Source organism: Pseudophryne corroboree (genome assembly GCF_028390025.1).
Source record: "Pseudophryne corroboree isolate aPseCor3 chromosome 3 unlocalized genomic scaffold, aPseCor3.hap2 SUPER_3_unloc_26, whole genome shotgun sequence".
Lineage (NCBI taxonomy): Eukaryota > Metazoa > Chordata > Amphibia > Anura > Myobatrachidae > Pseudophryne > Pseudophryne corroboree.
The window spans coordinates 354,986-377,785 of record NW_026967515.1 but is presented as its reverse complement, the minus strand read 5'-3'; the positions used below and the strand labels follow the sequence as shown (position 1 = coordinate 377,785).

At 48.8% G+C, this 22,800-nt stretch overlaps 1 protein-coding gene across 1 annotated transcript in view; it reads left to right on the top strand.

Annotated features, from left to right (window-relative positions):
- LOC134983845 (zinc finger protein 271-like) overlaps positions 1-22,800 on the top strand; it is a 103,986-nt gene that overhangs the window by 35,453 nt on the left and 45,733 nt on the right. The window contains exon 7 of the mRNA XM_063949468.1: positions 16,889-17,137. Coding sequence (XP_063805538.1) covers positions 16,889-17,137 — 249 coding nt within the window. The remainder of the gene's footprint in view (positions 1-16,888; positions 17,138-22,800) is intronic.

The window sequence follows — 22,800 nt, the reverse complement described above, 5'->3', positions numbered from 1 at the left end:
GGCTCACTGCATCGTGGGACTAAGGGGAGAAGAAGCGAACTCACCTGAGTGCAGAGTGGATTGGGCTTCTTAGGCTACTGGACATTAGCTCCAGAGGGACGATCACAGGTACAGCCTGGATGGGTCACCGGAGCCGCGCCGCCATCCCCCTTACAGAGCCAGAAGAGACGAAGAGGTCCGGTGAAATCGTCGGCAGAAGACATCCTGTCTTCAGACTAAGGTAGCGCACAGCACCGCAGCTGTGCGCCATTGCTCTCAGCACACTTCACACTCCGGTCACTGAGGGTGCAGGGCGCTGGGGGGGGAGCGCCCTGAGACGCAATATAACAGAAATATACCTTAGGTGGCTAAAGGAATACATCACATATAGCTCCTGGGCTATATGGATGTATTTTATCCCCTGCCATTTTACACAGAAAAAGCGGGAGATAAGGACGTCGTGAAGGGGCGGAGCCTATCTCCTCAGCACACTGGTGCCATTTTCCCTCACAGCTCCGCTGGAAGGACGGCTCCCTGACTCTCCCCTGCAGTCCTGCTTCTGAATCAGGGTAAAAAAGAGAAGGGGGGGGCATTTTGGCAGCAGATAACAATATAAAACAGCAGCTATAAGGGATTAACACTTATATAAGGTTATCCCTGCATATATATATATATAGCGCTGGGTGTGTGCTGGCAGACTCTCCCTCTGTCTCTCCAAAGGGCTAAGTGGGGTCCTGTCCTCTATCAGAGCATTCCCGGTGTGTGTGCTGTGTGTCGGTACGCGTGTGTCGACATGTATGAGGAGGAAAATGAGGTGGAGGCGGAGCAGTTGCCTGTGTTAGTGATGTCACCCCCTAGGGAGTCGACACCTGACTGGATGATTGTGTTTAAGCAATTAAGTGATAATGTCAGCAATTTGCAAAAAACTGTTGACGACATGAGAAAGCCGGCAAATCAATTAGTGCCTGTTCAGGCGTCTCAGACACCGTCAGGGGCCCTAAAACGGCCGTTACCTCAGTGGGTCGACACGGATCCAGACACAGATACTGAATCTAGTGTCGACGGTGACGAGACAAACGTAATGTCCAATAGGGCCACACGTTACATGATCACGGCAATGAAAGAGGCATTGAACCTTTCTGACACTACAAGTACCACAAAGACGGGTATTATGTGGGGTGTGAAAAAACTGCCAATAGTTTTTCCTGAGTCAGATGAGATAAATGAGGTGTGTGATAAAGCGTGGGTTTCCCCCGATAAAAAACAGCTAATTTCTAATAAATTATTAGCACTATATCCTTTCCCGCCAGAGGTTAGGGCGCGGTGGGAAACACCCCCTAGGGTAGATAAGGCGCTCACACGTTTATCTAAACAAGTAGCGTTACCGTCCCCTGATACGGCCACCCTCAAAGAACCAGCTGATAGGAGGCTGGAAAATATCCTAAAAAGTATATACACACATACTGGTGTTATACTGCGACCAGCAATCGCCTCAGCCTGGATGTGCAGTGCTGGAGTCGCATGGACGGATTCCCTGACTGAGAATATTGATACCCTGGACAGGGACAATATTTTGTTAACTATAGAACATTTAAAGGATGCATTGCTATATATGCGTGATGCACAGAGGGATATTTGTACCCTGGCATCAAGAGTAAGTGCAATGTCCATCTCTGCCAGAAGAGCTTTATGGACGCGACAGTGGTCAGGGGATGCAGATTCCAAACGGCACATGGAAGTATTGCCGTATAAGGGGGAGGAGTTATTTGGGGCTGGTCTATCGGACCTGGTGGCCACGGCAACGGCTGGAAAATCCACCTTTTTACCCCAGGTTACTTCACATCAGCAGAAAAAGACACCGTCTTTTCAAACTCAGTCCTTTCGTTCCCATAAGTACAGGCGAGCAAAAGGCCACTCCTTTCTGCCCAAGGGCAGAGGAAGAGGAAAAAGACTGCACCATGCAGCCGCTTCCCAGGAGCAGAAGCCCTCCCCTGCTTCTGCCAAGTCTTCAGCATGACGCTGGGGCTTTACAAGCAGACTCAGACATGGTGGGGGCCCGTCTCAAGAATTTCAACGCGCAGTGGGCTCACTCGCAAGTGGATCCCTGGATTCTACAGGTAGTATCACAGGGGTACAAACTGGAATTCGAGGCGTTTCCTCCTCGTCTGTTCCTGAAGTCTGCTTTACCAAAGTCTCCCTCCGACAGGGAGGCAGTTCTGGAAGCCATTCACAAGCTGTATTCCCAGCAGGTGATAATCAAGGTACCCCTCTTACAACAGGGAAAGGGGTATTATTCCACGCTGTTTGTGGTACCGAAGCCGGACGGCTCGGTGAGACCAATCTTAAATCTAAAATCTTTGAACACTTACATAAAAAGGTTCAAATTCAAGATGGAGTCACTCAGAGCAGTGATAGCGAACCTGGAAGAAGGGGACTATATGGTGTCTCTGGACATCAAAGATGCTTATCTCCACGTCCCAATATACCCTTCTCACCAAGGGTACCTCAGGTTTGTAGTACAAAACTGTCATTATCAGTTTCAGACGCTGCCGTTTGGATTGTCCACGGCGCCTCGGGTCTTTACCAAGGTAATGGCCGAAATGATGATTCTTCTACGAAGAAAAGGCATCTTAATTATCCCTTACTTGGACGATCTCCTGATAAGGGCAAGAACCAGAGAACAGTTCGAAGTCGGAGTGGCACTATCTCAGGTAGTGCTACGTCAGCACGGGTGGATTCTAAATATTCCAAAATCGCAGCTGATTCCAACGACACGTCTACTGTTCCTAGGAATGATTCTGGACACAGTCCAGAAGAAGGTGTTTCTCCCGGAGGAGAAGGCCAGGGAGTTATCCGAGCTAGTCAGGAACCTCCTAAAACCAGGACAGGTCTCTGTACATCAGTGCACGAGGGTCCTGGGAAAAATGGTGGCTTCTTACGAAGCGATTCCATTCGGAAGATTCCATGCAAGAACGTTTCAGTGGGATCTACTGGACAAATGGTCCGGATCGCATCTTCAGATGCATCAGCGGATAACCCTGTCGCCAAGGACAAGGGTGTCTCTCCTGTGGTGGCTGCAGAGTGCTCATCTACTAGAGGGCCGCAGATTTGGCATTCAGGATTGGATCCTGGTAACCACGGATGCCAGCCTGAGAGGCTGGGGAGCAGTCACACAGGGAAGGAATTTCCAGGGCTTGTGGTCAAGCATGGAAACATCCCTTCATATAAACATTCTGGAACTAAGGGCCATTTACAATGCCCTAAGTCAAGCAAAACCTCTGCTTCAGGGTCAGGCGGTGTTGATCCAATCGGACAACATCACGTCAGTCGCCCACGTAAACAGACAGGGCGGCACGAGAAGCAGGAGGGCAATGGCAGAAACTGCAAGGATTTTTCGCTGGGCGGAAGATCATGTGATAGCACTGTCAGCAGTGTTCATTCCGGGAGTGGACAACTGGGAAGCAGACTTCCTCAGCAGACACGACCTTCACTCGGGAGAGTGGGGACTTCACCCGGAAGTCTTCCAACTGATTGTAAACCGTTGGGAAAAACCAAAGGTGGACATGATGGCGTCACGTCTAAACAAAAAACTGGACAGATATTGCGCCAGGTCAAGGGACCCTCAGGCAATAGCAGTGGATGCTCTGGTAACGCCATGGGTGTACCAGTCAGTGTATGTGTTCCCTCCTCTGCCTCTCATACCAAAAGTATTGAGAATCATAAGAAGGAGAGGAGTAAGAACTATACTCGTGGTTCCAGATTGGCCAAGAAGGACTTGGTACCCGGAACTTCAAGAGATGCTCACGGACGAACCGTGGCCTCTACCTCTAAGAAAGGACCTGCTACTGCAGGGGCCTTGTCTGTTCCAAGACTTACCGCGGCTGCGTTTGACGGCATGGCGGTTGAACGCCGGATCCTGAGGGAAAAAGGCATTCCAGATGAAGTCATCCCTACCCTGGTCAAAGCCAGGAAGGAAGTAACCGCAAAACATTATCACCGCATTTGGCGTAAATATGTTGCGTGGTGTGAGGCCAAGAAGGCCCCTACAGAGGAATTTCAACTGGGTCGTTTCCTCCATTTCCTGCAAACAGGACTGTCTATGGGCCTAAAATTAGGGTCCATTAAGGTTCAAATTTCGGCCTTGTCGATTTTCTTCCAGAAAGAACTGGCTTCAGTACCTGAATTCAGACATTTGTGAAAGGGGTGCTGCACATACAGCCTCCTTTTGTGCCTCCAGTGGCACCTTGGGATCTCAATGTTGTGTTGAGTTTTCTAAAATCACATTGGTTTGAACCACTTTCCACGGTAGACTTAAAATATCTCACATGGAAGGTGTCGATGCTGTTAGCCTTGGCTTCAGCCAGGCGTGTGTCAGAATTGGCGGCTTTATCATGTAAAAGCCCTTACTTAATTTTTCATTCTGACAGGGCGGAATTGAGGACTCGTCCTCAATTTCTACCTAAGGTGGTTTCTGCATTTCACATGAACCAACCTATTGTGGTACCTGCGGCTACTAGGGACTTAGAGGACTCTAAGTTGCTTGACGTTGTCAGGGCCTTGAAAATATATGTTTCCAGGACGGCTGGAGTCAGAAAATCTGACTCGCTGTTTATCCTGTATGCACCCAACAAGCTGGGTGCTCCTGCTTCTAAGCAGACGATTGCTCGTTGGATTTGTAGTACAATTCAGCTTGCACATTCCGTGGCAGGATTGCCACAGCCAAAATCAGTAAAAGCCCATTCCACAAGGAAAATGGGCTCATCTTGGGCGGCTGCCCGAGGGGTCTCGGCTTTACAACTTTGCCGAGCAGCTACTTGGTCAGGGGCAAACACGTTTGCTAAATTCTACAAATTTGATACCCTGGCTGAGGAGGACCTGGAGTTCTCTCATTCGGTGCTGCAGAGTCATCCGCACTCTCCCGCCCGTTTGGGAGCTTTGGTATAATCCCCATGGTCCTGACGGAGTCCCAGCATCCACTAGGACGTCAGAGAAAATAAGATTTTACTTACCGATAAATCTATTTCTCGTAGTCCGTAGTGGATGCTGGGCGCCCATCCCTAGTGCGGATTGTCTGCAATACTTGTATATAGTTATTGTTACAAAAATTCGGGTTATTATTGTTGAGCCATCTTTTCAGAGGCTCCTTTGCATTATCATGCTGTTAACTGGGTTCAGATCACGAGTTATATGGTGTGATTGGTGTGGCTGGTATGAGTCTTACCCGGGATTCAATATCCTTCCTTATTATGTACGCTCGTCCGGGCACAGTATCCTAACTGAGGCTTGGAGGAGGGTCATAGGGGGAGGAGCCAGTGCACACCACCTGATCCTTAAGCTTTTATTTTGTGCCCTGTCTCCTGCGGAGCCGCTATTCCCCATGGTCCTGACGGAGTCCCAGCATCCACTACGGACTACGAGAAATAGATTTATCGGTAAGTAAAATCTTATTTTACTTCTTAGTGTGCACTGTTAATTTTTAGTACCTGTTGCATATGAGACCTGTATATTACTGTGTTTTCTGCATGTTATGTTGAAAAAGAACCAGTTAAACAGAAGTACAATTTTCCTACTTATGTATAAGTCTATGTGTCTAATGCTTTAACATGTGACTGACTGCTAGTATGTGTGCTGACTTTTCTGTGTAATGTCAGTCCTGTTCTGACCCTCAAATCAGGTGGACTGTGGTCAGATTGATCTCACCTCTATATACTGATTATAGGGTGTGGTTCAGTCACAAAATTGTGTAGTCAATAACAGATTATTACCATGTCTGTGAGCGGCAAAAGTGATGAGGAGAATTTGTCAAGCACTCCTACATCCCTAACATTGTAAAAAAAAAATATCACCGAATAATCTTCAGCCGCTGATGTAAGTCATATGGGGTACTTCTCAATGATCTATCTGACCATCAGTGTATCAACCCTCAAACAGAAAAAATAAAGATACAATAGTGTAATATTGTTAATACAAAAATATGTACGATCCTTCTGTGTGTAGGTAGAATCCGTACCGTATGATAATGTCTAACTAATAGACAATATGCGTGTGTGGGAGAGAGGATACGATCCTATTGGAATTCCAAATGTATCATCCGTCCGTCACTCCATTTTCAGTATATCTCACAAAAGAATAAAAGCAAACATAGTGCAATACTGCTTTTAATGATAAAATTTAAAAAGGCCAATCGGAATGACTGGACTCTCACCGTATGGTAGAAAATACAAGGCAGATAAAATTAAGCACCAGGTGTCCCCAGCTCCTCGCACTTCTTCTTACGGATTGATTCCAGACTCCAAAAGACCCCTGTCCAACGCGGTTCAATACTCTTCAGTCCACCTCATCATCACCCTCCGATATATCACCGTGTACATCCCCCTCCTCACAGATTATCAATTCGTCCCCACTGGAATCCACCATCTCAGCTCCCTGTGTACTTTGTGGAGGCAATTGCTGCTGGTCAATGTCTCCGCGGAGGAATTGATTATAATTCATTTTAATGAACATCATCTTCTCCACATTTTCTGGATGTAACCTCGTACGCCGATTGCTGACAAGGTGAGCGGCGGCACTAAACACTCTTTCGGAGTACACACTTGTGGGAGGGCAACTTAGGTAGAATAAAGCCAGTTTGTGCAAGGGCCCCCAAATTGCCTCTTTTTCCTGCCAGTATAAGTACGGACTGTGTGACGTGCCTACTTGGATGCGGTCACTCATATAATCCTCCACCATTCTTTCAATGTTGAGAGAATCATATGCAGTGACAGTAGACGACATGTCCGTAATCGTTGTCAGGTCCTTCAGTCCGGACCAGATGTCAGCATCAGCAGTCGCTCCAGACTGCCCTGCATCACCGCCAGCGGGTGGGCTCGGAATTCTGAGCCTTTTCCTCGCACCCCCAGTTGCGGGAGAATGTGAAGGAGGAGATGTTGTTGACAGGTCGCGTTCCGCTTGACTTGACAATTTACTCACCAGCAGGTGTTTGAACCCCAGCAGACTTGTGTCTGCCGGAAAGAGAGATCCAAGGTAGGCTTTAAATCTAGGATCGAGCACGGTGGCCAAAATGTAGTGCTCTGATTTCAACAGATTGACCACCCGTGAATCCTTGCTAAGCGAATTAAGGGCTCCATCCACAAGTCCCACATGCCTAGCGGAATCGCTCCGTGTTAGCTCCTCCTTCAATGTCTCCAGCTTCTTCTGCAAAAGCCTGATGAGGGGAATGACCTGACTCAGGCTGGCAGTGTCTGAACTGACTTCACGTGTGGCAAGTTCAAAGGGCATCAGAACCTTGCACAACGTTGAAATCATTCTCCACTGCGCTTGAGACAGGTGCATCCCACCTATATCGTGCTCAATTGTATAGGCTTGAATGGCCTTTTGCTGCTCCTCCAACCTCTGAAGCATATACAGGGTTGAATTCCACCTCGTTACCACTTCTTGCTTCAGATGATGGCAGGGCAGGTTCAGTAGTTTTTGGTGGTGCTCCAGTCTTCTGTACGTGGTGCCTGTACGCCGAAAGTGTCCCGCAATTTTTCTGGCCACCGACAGCATCTCTTGCACGCCCCTGTCGTTTTTTAAAAAATTCTGCACCACCAAATTCAAGGTATGTGCAAAACATGGGACGTGCTGGAATTGGCCCAGATTTAATGCACACACAATATTGCTGGCGTTGTCCGATGCCACAAATCCACAGGAGAGTCCAATTGGGGTAAGCCATTCCGCGATGATCTTCCTCAGTTGCCGTAAGAGGTTTTCAGCTGTGTGCGTATTCTGGAAACCGGTGATACAAAGCGTAGCCTGCCTAGGAAAGAGTTGGCGTTTGCGAGATGCTGCTACTGGTGCCGCCGCTGCTGTTCTTGCGGCGGGAGTCCATACATCTACCCAGTGGGCTGTCACAGTCATATAGTCCTGACCCTGCCCTGCTCCACTTGTCCACATGTCCGTGGTTAAGTGGACATTGGGTACAGCTGCATTTTTTAGGACACTGGTGACTCTCTTTCTGAGGTCTGTGTACATTTTCGGTATCGCCTGCCTAGAGAAATGGAACCTAGATGGTATTTGGTACCGGGGACACAGTACCTCCAACAAGTCTCTAGTTGGCTCTGCAGTAATGATGGATACCGGAACCACGTTTCTCACCACCCAGGATGTCAAGGCCTCAGTTATCCGCTTTGCAGTAGGATGACTGCTGTGATATTTCATCTTCCTCGCAAAGGACTGTTGGACAGTCAATTGCTTGGTGGAAGTAGTAAAAGTGGTCTTACGACTTCCCCTCTGGGATGACCATCGACTCCCAGCAGCAACAACAGCAGCGCCAGCAGCAGTAGGCGTTACACGCAAGGATGCATCGGAGGAATCCCAGGCAGGAGAGGAATCGTCAGAATTGCCAGTGACATGGCCTGCAGGACTATTGGCATTCCTGGGGAAGGAGGAAATTGACACTGAGGGAGTTGGTGGGGTGGTTTGCGTGAGCTTGGTTACAAGAGGAAGGGATTTACTGGTCAGTGGACTGCTTCCGCTGTCGGCCCAAGTTTTTGAACTTGTCACTGACTTATTATGAATGCGCTGCAGGTGACGTATAAGGGAGGATGTTCCGAGGTGGTTAACGTCCTTACCCCTACTTATTACAGCTTGACAAAGGGAACACACGGCTTGACACCTGTTGTCCGCATTTCTGGTGAAATACTTCCACACCGAAGAGCTGATTTTTTTGGTATTTTCACCAGGCATGTCAACGGCCATATTCCTACCACGGACAACAGGTGTCTCCCCGGGTGCCTGACTTAAACAAACCACCTCACCATCAGAATCCTCCTGGTCAATTTCCTCCCCAGCGCCAGCAACACCCATATCCTCCTCATCCTGGTGTACTTCAACACTGACATCTTCAATCTGACTATCAGGAACTGGACTGCGGGTGCTCCTTCCATCACTTGCAGGGGGCGTGCAAATGGTGGAAGGCGCATGCTCTTCACGTCCAGTGTTGGGAAGGTCAGGCATCGCAACCGACACAATTGGAGTCGGACTCTCCTTGTGGATTTGGGATTTCGAAGAACGCACAGTTCTTTGCGGTGCTACTGCTTTTGCCAGCTTTAGTCTTTTCATTTTTCTAGCGAGAGGCTGAGTGCTTCCATCCTCATGTGAAGCTGAACCACTAGCCATGAACATAGGCCAGGGCCTCAGCCGTTCCTTGCCACTCCGTGTGGTAAATGGCATATTGGCAAGTTTACGCTTCTCCTCCGACAATTTTATTTTAGGTTTTGGAGTCCTTTTTTTACTGATATTTGGTGTTTTGGATTTGACATGCTCTGTACTAAGACATTGGGCATCGGCCTTGGCAGACGACGTTGCTGGCATTTCATCGTCTCGGCCATGACTAGTGGCAGCAGCTTCAGCACGAGGTGGAAGTGGATCTTGATCTTTCCCTAATTTTGGAACCTCAACATTTTTGTTCTCCATATTTTAATAGGCACAACTAAAAGGCACCTCAGGTAAACAATGGAGATGGATGGCTTGGATACTAGTATACAATTATGGACGGGCTGCTGAGTGCCGACACAGAGGTAGCCACAGCCGTGAACTACCGCACTGTACTGTGTCTGCTGCTAATATATAGACTGGTTGATAAAGAGATAGTATACTCGTAACTAGTATGTATGTATAAAGAAAGAAAAAAAAACCACGGTTAGGTGGTATATACAATTATGGACGGGCTGCCGAGTGCCGACACAGAGGTAGCCACAGCCGTGAACTACCGCACTGTACTGTGTCTGCTGCTAATATATAGACTGGTTGATAAAGAGATAGTATACTCGTAACTAGTATGTATGTATGTATAAAGAAAGAAAAAAAAACCACGGTTAGGTGGTATATACAATTATGGACGGACTGCAGAGTGCCGACACAGAGGTAGCCACAGCCGTGAACTACCGCACTGTACTGTGTCTGCTGCTAATATATAGACTGGTTGATAAAGAGATAGTATACTCGTAACTAGTATGACTATAAAGAAAGAAAAAAAAACCACGGTTAGGTGGTATATACAATTATGGACGGGCTGCCGAGTGCCGACACAGAGGTAGCCACAGCCGTGAACTACCGCACTGTACTGTGTCTGCTGCTAATATAGACTGGTTGATAAAGAGATAGTATACTCGTAACTAGTATGACTATAAAGAAAGAAAAAAAAACCACGGTTAGGTGGTATATACAATTATGGACGGGCTGCCGAGTGCCGACACAGAGGTAGCCACAGCCGTGAACTACCGCACTGTACTGTGTCTGCTGCTAATATAGACTGGTTGATAAAGAGATAGTATACTACTAATATTATATATACTGGTGGTCAGGTCACTGGTCACTAGTCACACTGGCAGTGGCACTCCTGCAGCAAAAGTGTGCACTGTTTAATTTTAATATAATATTATGTACTCCTGGCTCCTGCTATAACCTATAACTGGCACTGCAGTGCTCCCCAGTCTCCCCCACAATTATAAGCTGTGTGAGCTGAGCACAGTCAGATATATATATACATTGATGCAGCACACTGGGCTGAGCAGTGCACACAGATATGGTATGTGACTGAGTCACTGTGTGTATCGTTTTTTTCAGGCAGAGAACGGATATATTAAATAAAACAAGAAACAACTGCACTGTCTGCTCTGGTGGTCACTGTGGTCGTCAGTCACTAAACTCTGCACTCTCTTCTACAGTATCACAGCCTCAGGTCAATCTCTCTCTCTCTCTCTCAACCCTAATCTAAATGGAGAGGACGCCAGCCACGTCCTCTCCCTATCAATCTCAATGCACGTGTGAAAATGGCGGCGACGCGCGGCTCCTTATATAGAATCCGAGTCTCGCGAGAATCCGACAGCGTCATGATGACGTTCGGGCGCGCTCGGGTTAACCGAGCAAGGCGGGAGGATCCGAGTCTGCTCGGACCCGTGAAAAAAACATGAAGTTCGTGCGGGTTCGGATTCAGAGAAACCGAACCCGCTCATCTCTATATTGGCATCTGCTCGGCACAAGAGCCCCTACTTGATTTTTCATGTGGATAGAGCAGAGTTGAGGACTCGTTCTCAATTTCTGCCTAAGGTGGTCTCTTCTTTTCATTTGAACCTACCTATTGTGGTGACTTGGAGGACTCCAAAATCCTGGATGTGGTCCGGGCCTTGAAAATTTACGTAGCCAGGACGGCTAGGGTTAGGAAAACAGAGGCTCTGTTTGTCCTGTATGCAGCCAACAAGATTGGCACGCCTGCTTCTAAACAGACTATTGCTCGCTGGATCTGTAACACGATCCAGCAGGCTCATTCTACGGCTGGTTTGCCGGTACCAAATTCGGTAAAGGCCCATTCCACTAGAAAGGTGGGCTCTTCTTGGGCGGCTTCCCGAGGCGTCTCGGCATTACAGTTGTGCCGAGCAGCTACTTGGTCGGGTTCAAACACGTTTAATACCCTGGCTGATGAGGACCTCACGTTTGCTCAATCGTGCTGCAGAGTCATCCGCACTCTCCCGCCCGGTTTGGAGCTTTGGTATAATCCCCATGGTCCTTACGGAGTCCCAGCATCCTTTAGGACGTAAGAGAAAATAAGATTTTAAACCTACCGGTAAACCTATTTCTCCTAGTCCGTAGAGGATGCTGGGCGCCCGTCCCAGTGCGGACTAAATCTGCAAGACTTGTATATAGTTGTTGCTTACATAAGGGTTATGTTACAGTTGGAATCGGTCTTTGACTGATACTGTTTTTCGTTCATACTGTTAACTGGTTACGTATATTCTAAGTTATATGGTATGATTGGTGTGGGCTGGTATGAATCTTACCCTTAGATTTACAAAATCCTTTCCTCGTATTGTCCATCTCCTCTGGGCACAGTTTCTCTAACTGATGTCTGGAGGAGGGGCATAGAGGGAGGAGCCAGTGCACACCCATACTAAAAGTTCTTTATAGTGCCCATATCTCCTGCGGAGCCCGTCTATACCCCATGGTCCTTACGGAGTCCCCAGCATCCTCTACAGACTAGAAGAAAAAGATTTACCGGTAGGTTTAAAATCTTATTTTTTCTCTTATTTTTATTCACCATATATCTCATGAATCCTCTGGTTGTGCTGATACACTGCACAGGGGGTTCTTGTCAGGTATTGAGCTGCTGTTATTGTACTGTGTTGCCTTGGATTGAGCTTTCAGATATGTCAGCTACAGAGGGCTATGGTGCTGCGGCTGATCCCACAATGCGTGGTGGTGACACTGCAGACACGTTAGAGGAAAACGTAGCAGCAGAGGGTTGAGGTTCTGGGGGTTCCTTACACCCCCAGTGGGACCGTAGCAACGGGGGTTCAAAATGACCCACCTTGGGCTACTTTTTCCACGTTAAGTACACTGGTAACTAAATTTACGCCACCTATGGGACCTCATGTGCTGGTACAACCGCTTATGGTCCCTGCGGTTAATCCGCTGTGGGCAGATCACCTATCCACTCAGTTATAGCAATTGAACCAATCACTGACTAAACAGAAATCTAATCCTCGCCCGCCTTAGACCAAGGTGTCCCCTAAGCGGGCCATTACTTCCTCACAATCCACCCACGTCCCAGACACCTCGTCTGAGGATGGCGTCTATACTGACCCCACAAACACTGATCCAGATAATTCTGATGGGGAATCTGTTGCACAGGTGGATGTTCCTGACTTGTTGGAGGCTATCAGGCTCATTCTTCGAATTACTGATGACCCAGAGCCTGACGCTGCTTCTAAGAAACCGGACAGATTTAAACGGCAGAAAGTCGTTAAACAAGTTTTACCTCATTCTGCCCATTTAGTTGACATACGTCAGGAATCCTGGGGAAATCCAAGAAATAAACTCACGCCTCACAAGAAGATGCTGGCTCGCCATCTCCTCGCTGCGTAGCTAAGTAAGAATTGGGAAACACCCCCACCAGTCGATTCGCAGGTGGTACGGCTGGTGGTATCCTCGGCTCTGCCTGTAACTACCGTAACGTCTCTGAAAGAACCGACTGATTAGCGTGTGGAGGGTTGTTTAAAGGCGATTTACACCCTAGCAGGAGCTGTGTATCGGCCCACTCTTGCAGCGACATGGGCTGGAGAGGCTATTGAAGCGTGGGCTCAGTAGGTGGAAGCGGAGCTGCCTTCCAACTTTTCTGATAGTGCTAGACAATGTCTATCGTATATTGTCACAGCTTCTCATTACATTACGGGGGCGGCTTCTGATGCCGGTATTCTGCCGGCCAAGGCTTCTACTGCGTCCATTTTGGCTCGCCGAATTCTTTGATTACGATCCTGGTCTGTGGATCTGGATTCTAAGAAAACCCTGGATGTGCTCCCTTTTTAAGGGAGACATTTTTTTTGCAGAAGACATCAACAAGATAATGGCTGACTTAGCTTCTGCTAAAACAGCGTGTCTACCTAGTACTGCTAGGTAGACACCGAAGGCTAAGAGTACTTCCTTTCATCCTTCAGGGAAAGCAAAAAGTCAGGCGTACCTGAAACAGGTTCGCACTTCCAAACCCACTAAGCCCAAACCTTAATGGGCTTGGGCTGCCCGTCGGCCTGCTGCATTGCGGGGAGGGCCTCCCTCTGCGGGATCCCAGTGGGGGGCCGACTTCTAGGGTTTACCCAGGAATGGTTGAAGACCACTTCCGATGCCTTGATACAGGAAGTCGTCACTCGAGGTTACGCCGTATCCTTCAAAAGTTGTCCCCCTCGTCTATTTTGCCTGACATACATCCCTTCGGATCAGATGAATGCAAAAACTCTTCTTTCGGTGGTACAGTCCCTCCTGGACAGGTGGCTCTGGTTCAGAGAGGCAAGAGGTACTATTCACTGCTGTTCCTAGTCCCGAAACCGAATGGGTCCTCTCGGCCCATTCTCTACATCAAGTCCTTGAACAAATATGTGAGATTCTCCAAGTTTCGTATGGAAGCTCTCCGCTCTATTGTTCTGGCCTTGGAGCCCGAGGATTATATGGTCTCCCTGGACATACAGGATGCTTACCTGCATATTCGTATCGCAATGTCGCATCAGCAGTACCTGAGGATTTGCTGTTGGCAACCTCCATTACCAATTTCGGGCGTTACCTTTTGGTTTGACCACGGCCCCGCGAGTCTTCACCAAGATCATGGCGGTAATGACGGCTGTACTCCGCCGTCAAGGGGTCAGGATCCTACCGTATCTGGACAACTTGTTGATCCTGGCGAATTCCCCAGAAATTCTCCTACGCCACATAGATATGACGCTCCAGTTTCTGCAAGCCCACGGGTGGCTCATCAACTGGAAGAAATCTTCCCTGGTCCCTGCTCAGAGCATGGTGTACCTGGGGGCGTTGATGGACACTCACAACCAGCGGTTGTTCTTGTCTCAGGAGAATGTCCTGAAGCTTCAGGACAGGATTCAATGCTTTCTATCTCATCCGCATGTGTCGATACATTCGGCGATGCAAGTGCTAGGTGTCTGCGTTCGACATGGTGGAGTACGCTCAATTCCATTTCCGCACTCTGCAGAAATTGATACTTGCCAAGTGGGATGGCCTGCCTCACCGGATCAGGTCTCATATGATCTCCTTGTCTCCGGAGGTCCGTCTGTCACTAAGCTGGTGGCTACAGGACCAACGATTGAGCAGGGGTCGTCCCGAGCAGGGGTCGTCCCTTCTGGATCTCCAACTGGATCTCCAACTGGGTCATTCTGACGATGGATGTCAGTCTGAGAGGTTGGGGCGTGATTTTGGAGCATCAGTTCCTTCAGGGTCGGTGAACCAAGGAGGAGTCTCTCCTCCCGATAAACATTCTGGAACTGCAGGCGGTGTTCAATGCACTGAACTGGGCCCAGCAGTTGATACAGAACAGACCTGTTCAAGTACAGTCAGACAACGCCACCACGGTGGCGTACATAAATAGTCATGGTGGCACTCGAAGCCGCATGGCAATGAGGGAAGTATCAATGATTCTTCAGTGGGCGGAACGCCATCTGCCAGCTATATTGGCAGTGTTCATTCAGGGGGTCCTAAACTGAGAAGCAGAATTCCTCAGTCGTCAAGACGTACATGCCGGAGAGTGAAGCCTCCATCCAGTAGTATTTCAACTCCTCGTGGAAAAATAGGGCCACCCAGATGTGGACCTGATGGCGCCTTGACACGGATCACAATTTTCCGGTCTTCGGGACAAGGGATCCTCAAGCAGCGTTCGTGGACACATTGGCAGTTCCATGGAACTTTCAGCTGCCATACGTGTTCCCTCCGTGGTCACTCCTGCCCAGAGTAATAAGGAAGTTCAAGCAAGAAGGAGGAATCCTACTTCTGATCGCTCCAGCGTGGCCCAGACGGCATTGGTTCTCAGACCTTCAGGGACTATTGATAGAGCGTCCCCTTCTACTTCCGCAGCGCCCAGATCTCCTCGTTCAGGGCCCCTGTGTATATCATGATTTGGCCCAGTTAGCTTTGACTGAGTGGCTCTTGGAGCTTCCATTCTGAGGGCTAAAGGATTTTATCATTCAAACCATGTTGAAGGCCTGGAAACCGGTTTCTGCTCTGGTTTATCATAGGGTCTGGAGTTCTTACTTTGCTTGGTGCACCACTAACAATCATGATGCTTACCAATTTAGTACGGCCAAACTTTTGGCCTTTCTACAACAGGGCCTGGACTTGGGCCTTCGTCTGGCCTCCATCAAGGTTCATATTTCTGCCTTGTCGGTTTGGTTGCAGAGGAAAATTGCGACTCTACCTGATGTTCATACATTCACTCAGGGTGTGTTGCAGATTCAACCTCCTTACGTCCCGCCTGTGGCTTCTTGGGACTTGTCGGTGGTTCTGGAGGCATTACAAGGGTCTCCGTTTTTTGCTGGCTATTGCCTCTGCTAGGCGGGTGTCGGATTTGGGTGCCTTGTCTTGTAGGTCTCCATATCTGATTTTTCACCGTGAGCGGGCGGTTCATAGAACACGTCCCGGGTACCTACCTAAGGTGGTTTCTTCTTTCCACCTTAATCATGAGATTGTGGTTCCGGCCTTTGCCTCTCCTGAATTGTCTTCCAAAGAGCGGTCTTTGGATGTGGTACGTATCTATGTGAAGAGAACTGCCTCCATTCGGAAGTCTGATTCTCTCTTTGTACTGTTTGGTTTTCACAAATGTGGCTGTCCTGCTCACAAGCAAACCTTGGCCAGATGGATTAGAATGGTGATTGCACGTGCTTATGTACAGGCTGGTCGTCCAGCTCCTGCGACTATCAATGCCCATTCTACTCGGTCTGTTGAACCTTCTTGGGCGGCCCGCCGTGGTGCGACCCTTGAACAATTGTGCAAGGTGGCTACTTGGTCCTCAGTGAACACGTTCATAAGGTTCTATGCCTTCGATACTTCCGCCTCCCAGGATGCTTCCTTTGGATGACGGGTTCTTGTGCCCGCTACAGTGCATCCCCTCCCATGAGGAACTGCTTTAGGACATCCCCGATGTTGTTCCCTGTGGAACCCAGTGTACCCCGCAGCCGAAAACAAGATTTATGGTAAGAACTTACAGTTGTTAAATCTTTCTGCGAGGTACACTGGGTTCCACAGGGCGCCCACCCTGACGCACTTGGCTTCTTTTGGTTGGTATGGCAGTAGCTGCTGACACCTTCTCCTGTCGTGAGAGTGTGGTGTATGTGGCTACTAATGATTGTCGTCTCTTTTACCTGCTACTGCATTGGACTGGTTAACAAAAACTGAACTCCTCTGCATGGAGGCGGGATTATAGAGGAGGCAGCGCTATGCATTCTGGGAACAGTCAAAGCTTTTAGCCTGCTGGTTGCTCGGATCAAGATCATACTTTACACCCCAATGTTATTCCCTGTGGAACCCAGTGTACCTCGCAGAAAGATTTAACAGTAAAATCTCGGGTTTTTGCTTTTTTTTTTTATTTTTTTTTAGGTAGAACGTGTGTCTGATATTAAAACAGAAAATATAGAGGGAGAAGAAGAGAAGTATCTAACTGTTATAAAGGCAGAAGATATAGAGGGAGAAGATATGTATCTAACTGTTATAAAGGTAGAAGATACAGAGGAAGAAGAAGAGACGTATGTGACTGATATGAAGGCAGAAGATATAGGGGGAGAAGAAGAGACGTATATGAAGGGTGATAAGCAGTGTAAGGAGGAGGAGATCCCTACAGATATCAGCACAGGTGAGTAATAAACACTTATTACAGAAAAGAGTAATATATTCTCCTTGCTCAGTCACTACAGCAATCTCTTTTCCTACACCCTCCTCTGTCAGTACAAACTAATGAGGAATATGTATTTTCCCAGTGGGGGAGTCAGGAGCCATCAGCCCCTATTATACTCCTGCTCTCCCCCTCACATCATGTCACTGTGTGTTACCAGCCCAGAGATGTGACCAGTCTCCTCCCCACACTCTCTGGTGTATCTCATACATCAGGTGCCATCAGCCCCTATTATACTACTGCTCTCCTCCTCACATCATGTCACTGTGTGTTACCAGCCCAGAGATCTAACCAGTCTCCTCCCCACACTCTCTGGTGTATCTCGTACATCAGGAACCATCAGCCCCTATTATACTCCTGCTATCCCCCTCACATCATGTCACTGTGTGTTACCAGTCCAGAGATCTGACCAGTCTCTTCCCCACACTCTCTGGTGTATCTCATACATCAGGAGACATCAGCCCCTATTATACTCCTGCTCTCCCCCACACATCATGTCACTGTGTGTTACCAGCCCAGAGATCTGACCAGTCTCCTCCCCACACTCTCTGGTGTATCTCGTACATCAGGAACCATCAGCCCCTATTATACTCCTGCTATCCCCCTCACATCATGTCACTGTGTGTTACCAGCCCAGAGATCTAACCAGTCTCCTCCCCACACTCTCTGGTGTATCTCGTACATCAGGAACCATCAGCCCCTATTATACTCCTGCTATCCCCCTCACATCATGTCACTGTGTGTTACCAGTCCAGAGATCTGACCAGTCTCTTCCCCACACTCTCTGGTGTATCTCATACATCAGGAGACATCAGCCCCTATTATACTCCTGCTCTCCCCCACACATCATGTCACTGTGTGTTACCAGCCCAGAGATCTGACCAGTCTCCACCCCACACTCTTTGGTGTATCTCATACATCAGGTGCCATCAGCCCCTATTATACTCCTGCTCTCCCCCTCACATCATGTCACTGTGTGTTACCAGCCCAGAGATCTGACCAGTCTCCTCCCCACACTCTCTGGTGTATCTCATACATCAGGAGCCATCAGCCCCTATTATACTCCTGCTCTCCCCTCACATCATGTCACTGTGTGTTACCAGCCCAGAGATCTGACCAGTCTCCTCCCCACACTCTCTGGTGTATCTCATACATCAGGAGCCATCAGCCCCTATTATACTCCTGCTCTCCCCCTCTCATCATGTCACTGTGTGTTACCAGCCCAGAGATCTGACCAGTCTCCTCCCCACACTCTCTGGTGTATCTCATACATCAGGTGCCATCAGCCCCTATTATACTCCTGCTCTCCCCCTCACATCATGTCACTGTGTGTTACCAGCCCAGAGATCTGACCAGTCTCCTCCCCACACTCTCAGGTGTATCTCATACATCAGGAGCCATCAGCCCCTATTATACTCCTCTTTATTTATTTTTTCTCTAACATCCACAAGGGATATTGGGGACTTATTCCAATGGGGTATAGATGGGGTCCAAAGGAGCCGGTGCACTTTAAATATCTTCCACTGGGTGTGCTGGCTCCTCCCCTCTATGCCCCCTCCTACATCCAGTTTATAACTATGCGTCCCAGGAGAGGATGCCGCTCTGGAGCTCCGGAAGTTTTTCTTTAGTTTATTTTAAACGTTATTGTCATATGCTGTTTGGGCAACAGTATAACAGTATACCTGCACTGAGGGAGTTGGGGGCGGTTACCGGTCTCTTCAGGCGTCAGAGCCGCTTCCCCGCTGCATGACCACCGTCCTGAGAGGTTGTTGGTACTGCAGGGCATTGTGCCTTACCAAACGCAATCGCAGCACGCCGCACACCCCTAACAATGACGTGAGGTGAGAAGAGTGGCGAGTACAAACCAGGGGACCCACAAGGGGGTCCCCCGGCTCTTGGTGCGGCGCGATTACAGGGGCGGCATGTGGATGCTGTACGGAGGTATCCGCTATAGCCCCCCTGTGTACACTGGCAGCGGTGGTGGAAACAGGGATTCATGTTACGTTTTAAACCTGTTAGGAGACATTGCCAGTATAAATATCTGTAGAGCTTACCCCATGAAGAAGTCCTAGAGACGAAACGCGTTGGGCCTTCACCCAGAGACCTCCTGATATATCAGTTAAGACTCTCATTATTTCTCTATCGTCCTAGTGGATGCTGGGGTTCCTGAAAGGACCATGGGGAATAGCGGCTCCGCAGGAGACAGGGCACAAAAGTAAAGCTTTACGATCAGGTGGTGTGCACTGGCTCCTCCCCCTATGACCCTCCTCCAAGCCAGTTAGATTTTTGTGCCCGGCCGAGAAGGGTGCAATCTAGGTGGCTCTCCTAAAGAGCTGCTTAGAAAAAGTTTAGCTTAGGTTTTTTTATTTTACAGTGAGTCCTGCTGGCAACAGGATCACTGCAACGAGGGACTTAGGGGAGAAGAAGTGAACTCACCTGCGTGCAGAGTGGATTGGGCTTCTTGGCTACTGGACATCAGCTCCAGAGGGACGATCACAGGTACAGCCTGGATGGTCACCGGAGCCGCGCCGCCGGCCCCCTTGCAGATGCTGAATCAAGAAGAGGTCCAGAATCGGCGGCAGAAGACTCCTCAGTCTTCTAAAGGTAGCGCACAGCACTGCAGCTGTGCGCCATTTTCCTCTCAGCACACTTCACACGGCAGTCACTGAGGGTGCAGGGCGCTGGGAGGGGAGCGCCCTGGGAGGCAAATGAAACCTATTTGGCTAAATAAATACCTCACATATAGCCTCCGGGGGCTATATGGAGATATTTAACCCCTGCCTGTATACACTAAAGAGCGGGAGACGAGCCCGCCGAAAAAGGGGCGGGGCCTATCTCCTCAGCACACAGCGCCATTTTCCTTACACAGCTCCGCTGGTCAGGACGGCTCCCAGGTCTCTCCCCTGCACTGCACTACAGAAACAGGGTAAAACAGAGAGGGGGGGCAAAATAGTGGCAAAAAATTATATATAAGAGCAGCTATACAGGGAGCACTTATTATAAGGCTATCCCTGTCATATATAGCGCTTTTTGGTGTGTGCTGGCAAACTCTCCCTCTGTCTCCCCAAAGGGCTAGTAGGTCCTGTCTTCGTTAAGAGCATTCCCTGTGTGTCTGCTGTGTGTCGGTACGTGTGTGTCGACATGTATGAGGACGATATTGGTGTGGAGGCGGAGCAATTGCCAAATATGGGGATGTCACCTCCTAGGGGGTCGACACCAGAATGGATGCCTTTATTTATGGAATTACGGGATAGTGTCAACACGCTAAAGCAGTCGTTTGACGACATGAGACGGCCGGACAATCAATTAGTGCCTGTCCAGGCGACTCAAACACCGTCAGGGGCTGTAAAACGCCCTTTGCCTCAGTCGGTCGACACAGACCCAGACACAGGCACTGATTCCAGTGGCGACGGTGACGAATCAACCGTATTTTCCAGTAGGGCCACACGTTATATGATTTTGGCAATGAAGGAGGCGTTACATTTAGCTGATACTGCAGATACCACTAAACAGGGTATTATGTGGGGTGTGAAAAAACTACCTATAGTTTTTCCCGAATCAGAAGAATTAAATGAGGTGTGTGATGAAGCGTGGGTTGCCCCCGATAAAAAGATGCTAATTTCAAAGAAGTTATTGGCTCTATACCCTTTCCCGCCAGAGGTTAGGGCGCGCTGGGAAACACCTCCTAGGGTGGACAAGGCGCTCACACGCTTATCTAAACAAGTGGCGTTACCCTCTCCTGAGACGGCCGCACTTAAAGATCCAGCGGATAGGAGGATGGAAAATATCCAGAAAAGTATATACACACATACAGGTGTTATACTAAGACCAGCTATAGCGACAGCCTGGATGTGCAGTGCTGGAGTAGCTTGGTCAGAGTCCATGATCGAAAATATTGATACCCTGGATAGGGACAATGTTTTACTGTCTTTAGAGCAAATAAAGGATGCATTTCTTTATATGCGCGATGCACAGAGGGATATCTGCACACTGGCATCACGAGTAAGTGCTATGTCCATTTCGGCCAGAAGAAGTTTATGGACACGACAGTGGTCAGGCGATGCGGACTCAAAACGGCATATGGATGTTTTGCCGTATAAAGGGGAGGAGTTATTGGAGTCGGTCTATCAGATTTGGTGGCCACGGCTACAGCCGGGAAATCCACCTTCTTACCTCAAGTTACTCCCCAACAGAAAAAGACACCGACTTTTCAACCGCAGCCCTTTCGTTCCTTTAAAAACAAGAGAGCAAAGGGATATTCATATCTGCCACGAGGCAGAGGAAGGGGGAAGAGACAGCAACAGGCAGCTCCTTCCCAGGAACAGAAGCCATCCCCCGCTTCTACAAAAGCCTCAGCATGACGCTGGGGCTTCTCAAGCAGACTCGGGGGCGGTGGGCGGTCGTCTCAAGAATTTCAGCGCGCAGTGGGCTCACTCGCAGGTAGATCCCTGGATCCTGCAGATAATATCTCAGGGGTACAGGTTGGAACTAGAGACAGATCCACCTCGCCGTTTTCTGAAGTCTGCTTTACCAACGTCCCCCTCCGAAAGGGAGACGGTCTTGGAAGCCATTCACAAGCTGTACTCTCAGCAGGTGATAGTCAAGGTACCTCTTCTACAACAAGGAAAGGGGTATTATTCCACTCTATTTGTGGTACCGAAGCCGGATGGCTCGGTAAGACCTATTCTAAATCTGAAATCCTTGAACCTGTACATAAAGAAGTTCAAGTTCAAGATGATAGCGATGAGAGCAGTGATAGCGAACCTGGAAGAAGGGGACTTTATGGTATCCTTGGACATCAAGGATGCGTACCTCCACGTTCCAATTTACCCTTCACACCAGGGGTACCTCAGGTTCGTCGTACAAAACTGTCACTATCAGTTTCAGACGCTGCCGTTCGGATTGTCCACGGCACCTCGGGTCTTTACAAAGGTAATGGCCGAGATGATGATTCTTCTTCGAAGAAAAGGCGTATTAATTATCCCATACTTGGACGATCTCCTAATAAGGGCAAGGTCCAGAGAACAGCTAGAGTTGGGATTAGCACTGTCTCAAGAAGTGCTAAAACAGCACGGATGGATTCTGAATATTCCAAAATCCCAGTTAATGCCGACAACTCGTCTGCTGTTCCTAGGGATGATTCTGGACACGGTTCAGAAAAAGGTTTTTCTCCCGGAGGAGAAAGCCAAGGAGTTATCCGAGCTTGTCAGGATCCTCCTAAAACCAGGAAAGGTGTCTGTACATCAATGCACAAGAGTCCTGGGAAAAATGGTGGCTTCTTACGAAGCAATTCCATTCGGCAGATTCCACGCAAGAATTTTCCAGAGGGATCTGTTGGACAAATGGTCAGGGTCGCATCTTCAGATGCACCAGCGAATAACCCTGTCTCCAAGGACAAGGGTATCTCTTCTGTGGTGGTTGCAGAGTGCTCACCTATTGGAGGGCCGCAGATTTGGCATACAGGATTGGATCCTGGTGACCACGGACGCCAGCCTGAGAGGCTGGGGAGCAGTCACTCAAGGAAGAAACTTCCAGGGCGTGTGGTCGAGCCTGGAAACGTCTCTTCACATAAACATTCTGGAACTAAGAGCAATCTACAATGCTCTAAGCCAGGCAGAACCTCT